Here is an 8,318-nt window from a genome sequence, read left to right as displayed (position 1 = left end):
GGAATGAAACATCCCCAACCTCAGCAATCTCCCTGCAGGCCGCCTTGGAATCCAACATCCAACTTCCCCGTCTCCGCTTCTTTCGCCTTGGACTCCATACACACACACACACACTCTCTCTCTCTCTCTCTCTCTCTCTCTCTCTCTCTCTCTCTCCCCTTCAACTATCAGAGAACCATACATCAACCTGCCCTAGAGCCGCTGCATGACAGGGAAGAAATCGCTCCATCCATCCCCACAGCAAACCTCCTCTCCACCCCTCCCCTTGCCGCCACCTATTCTCTCCCTTCATCCCCCCTCCCTCTGTTTTCTTTTGCATCTCCCTCCCATTCCGCTGTGGATGCGGGTCTGATTTCTCGACTCCTACAATCATCAGCGGTCTTCACACTGTTGCGTTGCGACTTGCCTGCCAGCAGCTCGCCCATCGAGCCCGCCTCTCCGATATCCCGAAGATGGAGAGCTTCGACACCATGGCCGTCCCTTACCTAGGCAGCCCGCTGTCTATGGCCAATATGCAAAATACGGACTACCTCAATGCCATGCCTTCTCTGGATATGCCAGACTCCCATTCGGCGTACGACCATGAAACATTTGTTAGGTATTGTCCCACTTAACGAACAACCCCATCTTCAATCCCTGCTGGCGCCTTGACTGACCACTCTGTACTTGGGTAGCGGTGACGACATTGGTTATGCGCAGCCTCAGATTCCTGCGCATTCTCTACGACGATTTTCCAATACCCACTTTGACGACCCTTTCCCTGAGATGATAGCCCCATTCGAAACGCTTCCGTCGGATCAGCAATCCCAACAAGACTCCTCCATCGACCATAATCACAAACTGCTCAGCTTTTCTATACCCATATACAATTTTACTTTGCTCGATTATTCGCTACGTCGAACTTCCATCTCCATGGCCGCCCAGCTTCATGGCATGTTTTTTCTTGCCGAATCGCCATGGACCACATCTCCCACGACCAAACCAAGTGGTCCGCCCCCGATGGCTGAATTAACTTGCTACAGGCGGAATCTATTCCAAATCACAGGCTCAGTGACACTGCCACGTACAATGAGATATATCATGACAGAGCAGGGCGATCGGATCCCTATACTTGCGCAGGAGCTCACAGTATCCGCAACCGAATCAGTCGAGGGTAATCCCGTGAAAATCATTTCTGTTCCCTGGAAAACGCCTGCAGCCAATGCCACAGGTCAGCCGGAAGACAAGACAGAAAAGGAGCCCCCTTCGATTCCTTTGGATATCATGGCAGGTCAGGATATAGACTCGGATTTTGCTACTTTCTCCATTGCCTGGAAGCGGCTGCAGTTCCGTATCGCCACTGCGAATAATGGCCGGAGGAAGGAATTGCAGCAACATTTTGTTGTGAGATTGAAGATTGTCGCAACGTTGTCGACAGGTGCTAAGATTTCTATTTGCGAGGCTCATTCTGGGCCTGTAATCGTGCGCGGCCGTAGCCCCAGAAATTTCCAGTCGCGTAAGGATCTTCCGCTTAGCGGAAGTGCCGCATCCTCACGAAAGCATGCCCAGGCAAACGCCAACCGCGCGGCGACGATCGAGGCTCCTTCCTCCCAACAGGGGACAGGAACGAAACGGAGCAAATCTCCCCAGGATCAAGATGCTAGGAAGCAGCAGCTGCCATCATCGTCCTACCCGGAATGGACACAGACTGCAACTGTTCCCTCCGCGCCTCTCCCCACACCCACATTCACCAACGGTGCTGTAAATGATGCCGCCACTTCATATGCGAACTCCAGTCCAGACGTCCATCAGCATCGCGAAAAGCGGCGACGGATCAGTGTCACGGGACGCCCAATCAACCTCTCGTTCATTGACGAGGACTCCAGCCCTGCCAATTCCGCTGGCGACTCCAACTGCACACCCCCTGCCATGTCCATGCCGACAAACGCGGGCATCCATAGATGGCGGGACATCGACGGCTCACCCTCCGAGAAGTTACAAAAGAGCGCTACAGCCCAACCAAAGCGCCAACCTCTAACACACAATCACAATTCGTCAAGCAACGTAACCACCCTAAATCAAATGCAACATCAACTCCAGCCGCCCCTCTTAGCATCTCAGATCCTCAATCCCAGTGAAACCGCCGATCTTCTCTACGAGTACTTCCCGCTTGGCCTGGATGACTGGCAAGCCCCTGTCGACGCCGTTTATCGACCGCACGTTGTGCACCATACGCACTTACCGGACGATCCTAAGGCGATAGCCGCGAGGAGTCGTAGTAGGACATATTTCATCGAGGGGAGCTGAAAGGGCGTATCTGCATGCATATAACCCTTCTTACGCTATATATATCTTCTTTTTGACATGGAATGAATATCTACGAACGCATTCTTATCTTTCCCTCAATTCTATCTACTTTGGATTTCCCACAAGTTTCACAAAGAATGACATCACACACCCGTTCTCTCTGCTTTGGGAAGGAAAACATAATGTCTGTTTTTTTTTTCCTTTTCCTTTGTCTAAGGGTTGGAAAAAAGTATTAGGGTCCTTTTGCTTTAGTAGGACTTTTTTTATTTTCTTTTTCTTTTCTTTTTCTTTTCTTTTTTCCTTTCCCGTCTACTGTAAACATCTTTTTGTTTCTCCATTTCTCTTCCCATTTTATTTTACTTATTTATTTATTTATTCTGGATACCTATGTATATATTTTGTAATGTTGACCTTTCTACCTCACCTCCCTTCGAATTTGTCTTTGTATATTTTATCTAACGGTTTCCCCCTCTCCTCCTTTTCTCGTCCCTTGCGCTAATGGTTATTGTTTTGTTCCTCCCTTCTTCTATATATCCGCTTCTGAAATTGAGCCCTCACCCATTCCCCCCTTTTTGGACACCCTCTGGGTTAGATTTCGCAACAAGACAACAACCAGTATCAGATTCAGTATATAAGAAATATACACACATCACTTATCCGTATACACGCTACAGAAGTATTACTACTACTGCCCCTAACTTACTAAGCTCCTCTCAACCTACATTCGATGAGCAAGGAGGTGAAGAAAAAAAAACATTGTCCGTCCTTCTACTTGGAGAGCAACAACACCAAACCTCACCCCTCCCGCCCCCCTTAACGGCCCCACCCTAACCACCCCCAATCCCACCACCTTCTCCTGGTCAGATTTTTGCGGTACAAAGTGCCCAAGGCTCATGAAATCTTAGTACTCCAAAGCAATTGGATTTTGATAGGGTACAAAAACACCTCACCACCGGGGCGAGCCAGTCAAAAAGAGCTCAAATTTTAGAAGCACGCTCAATCTCTTCCGGATATCCCTTCTTTCTCGCCCCTCTTCTCTCCTCTATTCTGGATTCCCCGGAGTAAAGATAGATGATATAATATTTTTATCTTATCCATATGTTACATGAAAGCCTGTTGTCGAACAGGCCAATTGAAACCAGAGAAAAGATTTAAAAAAAAAAAAAAAAAAAAAAAAAAATCCATGAAAAAATGCAAAATGAATGGATCAGTGAATCAATGAATGAACGACGATGTTTCATCAACAGCGGAGAATCCGGTCCAGGGCTTGCATGTTATGGTGGTATTTGTGTTTTGTGTTAACTAACTATACGGGTGTTTATATCATAATGAACTCCCGCGGGCCCTCCTTTACTTTTACTTCCCCCGCCGCCCACCCTTGGATTTTTTTTATTTTTTATCAAGATGTATTTTAGTTATATATATATATACGTCATTACTTTTCTAAAGAATAGAGGGGAAAAAAACTCCCTCCCTGCCTTTCAGCAATGGTGACCCTTTTTTTTTGTGCCTTTTTTTTTCTCTAGCTTCCTGTAATAACAGTAATAAGTAATAATGGTAATAGTAATATAGTGAATATGGATCCGGGCAAGCGAGCGGTTCCCGGACAGAGGACAGAACTGAGAAATGAAACTTAAAAGGGCAACAAGCAGCAGTCTGTCTGTGGAGGGAGAGAAGCCGCTCCGCTCCATCCCTAAGCAAGTCGGATGAAAGTCTTTGATTGATTCCACTGGCGGATGTAGAAGGATGGGTAAAAAAAAAAAAAAAAAAAAAAAGAAAAAAGAAAAAGGGAATATTCTTTCCAAACTCCCATCCGAGCGTAGATGCTGGGGTGGGGGGAAACGAAACCGAAACCCCCCCAAAAAAAAGAAAACACAAATGGCTTCTTTCGCCTCTCCTTCTTCTCCTTCTCTCTTTCGTTTCTGAGTTTTTTATTTCTTTTTTTTTTATTTTACCCTCTCCTTGCGCCGATCACATCGTGCCGTTTTCCAGAAGAAAGGAGCTGGGAAGCTTGGCTAGCCTAGCCTCCAGATGTTTCGAAACTGCCAGCCACTCAGCCAGTTGGAGCTCGTGCCCTCCAACTGTTTCAAAGCTACAGCGTAAGTCCAGTCCAGTAAAACTACTTCGTATCAGTATCATACTCCGTAGTTCCGGCTTACAGTGCTTGGTCATGGTGGCTATTCCTGTGTGTTCCAAAAATAAACAAAGGACAAGGGGGGGAAAGAAGAACGGTAAAAACCGTTCTCAACTGAAATCCGCCGCGTACCATAACAACTAGTTATATACCAGGCATTTTTTGGCAGAAATCTGCGGTGTCTTGATGTCATGGTGATGGTGAAAATGGTGCGAGTCTCTCTCGCCTCTCTCGCCTCTCTCGCCTCCATCTCATATAAACGCCCTCCGCACCTCGCGGGTGTTGCTACTCGTTGGTTGGCCAAAAAGGTTGACGGGAAACGAAGGGGGCTAAATAAAAAGTGGTTGATGTTTAAAATAGATATAACGAAAATGCGTTGAGGTTTTGACTTCTTTCTCTTCAGCTTGTCTGATTCGACCACTGTTCGGAGGACAGTAACACCCTTTGCGAGATTTCTGCAGGAGAGCCAAAAAAAAAAGAAAAAGGAAAAGAAAAGAAAGAAAAGAAAGAAAGAAAGAAAGAAAGAAAGAAAGAAAAAAGAGTGCAATGGTGTTGGTAGAAGAGGCAACAGCCTCAAGAGCTTCCGATTAGAATCCAGATGTCCATGAGCAGCTTTCTGACTGAGTTCGTAGAGCGAATATCAAACCCACCCACTCACTGCCTTGCCGCCTTGGCAAATGGGCCATCATCTCCGTGCAAATTTGAGACACTGGGGATTAAAAAAAAAAAAAAAAAAAAAAAAAAAAAAAAAAAAAAAAATCTCTTGTAACCTTAAGTGATAAGGTCAACAGAGATTGGATGAAGAGAGCGGCGGGAGGGAGGAGGGCATGCAAAGTCCTTTCTAACATTCCCTGTCTCTGGGGGAGTGTGTGTGTGTGGGTAGGTGAGTGAGAACCCAACAGCATTTGACATGAAATGAGCGATTGTTGAAAGAAAGAGAAATCAGCTGTTGTATGTACCTCCAGCTCACTGAAGGAGCTCACAGGGTCAAGAAACAAGCAGCAGAAGGAGGAGATATATAGTAGGTCATGTCACAACGCACGAATATGATTCCAACAAGTGATATGCCATCATCGACAAATTGGAATAGTGATTGAATGACGAAGGGATCGAATAAACAAATAAATAAATAAATAATCCCAAAGGAGGAAAAGCGGGGGGGGAGGGGCAGCAGAAGTTCCGCTCTCAGGCCCGAGGCCCCTATTGACAATATGGTAATTAACTCCATCCCATGACGAAGCCTTTTGTCGCACTTCCGAGCTCTTTATATGCCCGTATCATTTGCTGAGGTTGAGCCAAAGTCATGATATGGTTGATATCTTGGTCCACATTGCACTGGGTTGCAATTTCAGATAAGGACCGACAACCTGCTTCTGAAGGGGGGGTTTCCCAGTCCAATTGCTGCGTATTTCAAGCAAGAAAATCAGAATTTCAGGAGAAGCCATGCTTCTAGCTTCGACCTTGACCTTGGAGCTGGCATTCCGATCACAGAAAAAAGATAAGAACGGGAGAGAAATTTCCATGTGATGTCAGAACGGATGTGCAATAGGAGTGTGGTTTTTGGCTTTTCATCGCGGCATAAATGAACGGGTGAAGACGGACGCCCTTGCTTGCTTGCTTCGCCCGGGTAGCCAGATTCGAATATATATATATGGCTACATGGCTATATGCCCCCAAAAGAGTTAAGGCCTTGGTTTTGGTAATCTGGACAAGCCAGGACAATTGAAAACCCGCTTTCGGGAAAGGTTGTCGGAGGGTCAGAAAAGGTGTTTGTCACACCAACCATGCCTTGCCTAAGTTGCATTTTCCTGTCTCCAGGACGACGACGCATATCTCTCTAGGTCGGTCCATGAGGGTGCCACATAGTCGGCGAGGTGAGACGAGAGAATCACCCACCCACTAAGATAAGATAAGACAAGAAAAAGCTATCAAAGATATATAGATATATATGAGGCATCGAACCGGCGGGGTGGAAACTGGGAGACACAGTTGGAAAATGTCTCAAGAGGGCTAAAATCGGGAATGTTGCTTTCCCCTCCTGCTGCTGTTGCTGCTGTCTTGAGACGAGACAGACCGCCAGCCGCAGCCTGGTGAGGATAGAATCGATCTTGTGCCAGGAGCTGAGGGCCTGTAAAGTTAGACGTGAAGCCGCATAACCTCCAACCATCAATGAAGGCAGTGATTATTGGATAGTTCCAGTATTGACAGCTCAGGCGATGACCGGGCACTGCCAGGCTTTGTGTGCTCGCTTGGTTCAAAGGAAAAGAAAATTTTGAAAATAATGGGGAATCTCAGAGGAGTTACTTTATAGCAAGGACCCTTGGTGGTGTGCATATATTATATTCATTCAAATACACAATGAAAACTCCCCCTGAAAGGTTGGTATGGAAACCTTTGAGAATAAGTGGACAGTTAACTAATAGTTAACTATTAGTTAGTATAACTATAGTATGTATTAATTAACCTTTGGCCAAGAATCTTCTGAATCTAATTTATTCTCTGAAGATAAAAAAGGGGGAACGATGGAACTATAGACTACGGTCAACTCACAGGTCCTTATGAGAAAGAAAATGGCATTGGATATTAAAGCAATAAACAAACTAACTATATAAAGAAGATAGGATGTATGTTTGAATAGTTACAGAAAATAGATAGTTGTCAACGCCTAACTAAGCAAGTTGAATATAAGTAAATTAACTACTGGGAAAATATAACACTCTATTTCTAAGAAAAATATTGTCTTCTCATTTTCTCTGCATTCAAAGTCGTCGGTAGTTAGTTAACTAAACTACCATAACTATGATTTTATATTTTTACTACTTCATCATCAAGAACATATCCATTCACATTTGTTTTGAAATTATACCCTAGAGGGCTTAATGAAGACGACTTAAATTTTGAAAAAAAAAAAAAAAAAAAGAAAGAAAAAGAAAAGGAAGGAAAGTTGTCTACATCGTGCTGATAATGGTATTGCTGAACAATAGTTGGGGGAAGAAGCAATAAAATCAAAGCCTAAAAGCTTCGATGTCAATATAACGGTAAGAACCCCGGAAGCTTCCCCCGAGAAGGACGCCGGGGTATGAGGAGTAGGTGGTTCGACATAAGTTTAATCGTGCTTGTCAGTTGATGATGTTGAATAGGGTTCTGATGAGATCTTGGATCTTCCTTTGAGATGCTTATTTGATTCTTCAATCCTGGTTTAATTAAACTCTATGAAGATATCTCTTTTTGTTTTTTTTTTGGTTTCTATTCCGCCAATAAAAATAAAAAGCAGAAGAAAGGAAAAAGAAAAAAAAGGAAAAAGAAAAAAAAGGAAAAAAAGAAAATCCATAGCCATGAACCAAACAAAGATGTTAGATTTAACGAACTCCTGTAAGCTTCCCCATGCTTCCCCAACCACCACCACTCCACGCCAAGCACGCACATCGTCCATGCGCAGAGAAGAAAAGAGTGCAAGTGCAGTGGGAGTGGCCACTCTGGCGAGGTCAGCGTCAATCGCCGAAATTAAAAAGGGCGACTTGACTGACCAGCGACGAGCGGTCACACAGCAGGGTTGCACACAACTCGCGCGCGCGAGGGTTGGCAGGGAGCAACGTTACATCAGCAGGAACTTTTTCATCGTAACTCGTTAACTACATAAGTTAGTTATATTAGAGGCGGAAAGAGGGGGAGGCTCGGCTCTCTTTAGTTAGCCTTTGAGAATCTGATAGCAATACTGGCCTCATTGGTTGATTGACGAAAAGGAGAGATGAGAGTAGTGGTAGTAAAGAACTGGAGAGAAGGAGAAGATGAGGATGAGTAGATAACAAGCCGAAAACCGCCTTAGTAAGCAGTGGTTTCAAGCATTTGGGAACAATACACAATACACAATACACAAGCTTCCAGACTTCCCAAGCTC

General features: G+C 45.0%; 2 protein-coding genes across 2 annotated transcripts; one reads left to right on the top strand and one right to left on the bottom strand.

Annotated features, from left to right (window-relative positions):
- Positions 1-470: 470 nt before the first annotated feature.
- On the top strand, positions 471-2,286 carry HCAG_08147 (possible phosphate-non-repressible acid phosphatase precursor; the record flags this gene model as incomplete). The annotated part of the gene is made up of 2 exons (XM_001536988.1): positions 471-598; positions 675-2,286. The coding sequence occupies 2 exons, from the start codon at positions 471-473 to the stop codon at positions 2,284-2,286; spliced, it is 1,740 nt and encodes a 579-aa protein (XP_001537038.1).
- A 2,015-nt stretch (positions 2,287-4,301) lies between these two features.
- On the bottom strand, positions 4,302-4,458 carry HCAG_08146 (predicted protein; the record flags this gene model as incomplete). The annotated part of the gene is made up of 2 exons (XM_001536987.1): positions 4,302-4,405; positions 4,446-4,458. 2 exons carry the CDS (start codon positions 4,456-4,458, stop codon positions 4,302-4,304), a joined length of 117 nt encoding a protein of 38 aa, XP_001537037.1.
- Positions 4,459-8,318: the final 3,860 nt, after the last annotated feature.

Source organism: Histoplasma capsulatum, genomic scaffold (genome assembly GCF_000149585.1).
Source record: "Histoplasma capsulatum NAm1 scaffold_10 genomic scaffold, whole genome shotgun sequence".
NCBI lineage: Eukaryota > Fungi > Ascomycota > Eurotiomycetes > Onygenales > Ajellomycetaceae > Histoplasma > Histoplasma mississippiense.
Note: the sequence above shows the minus strand (reverse complement) of the source record. Positions and strands in the feature narration are given on the sequence as shown.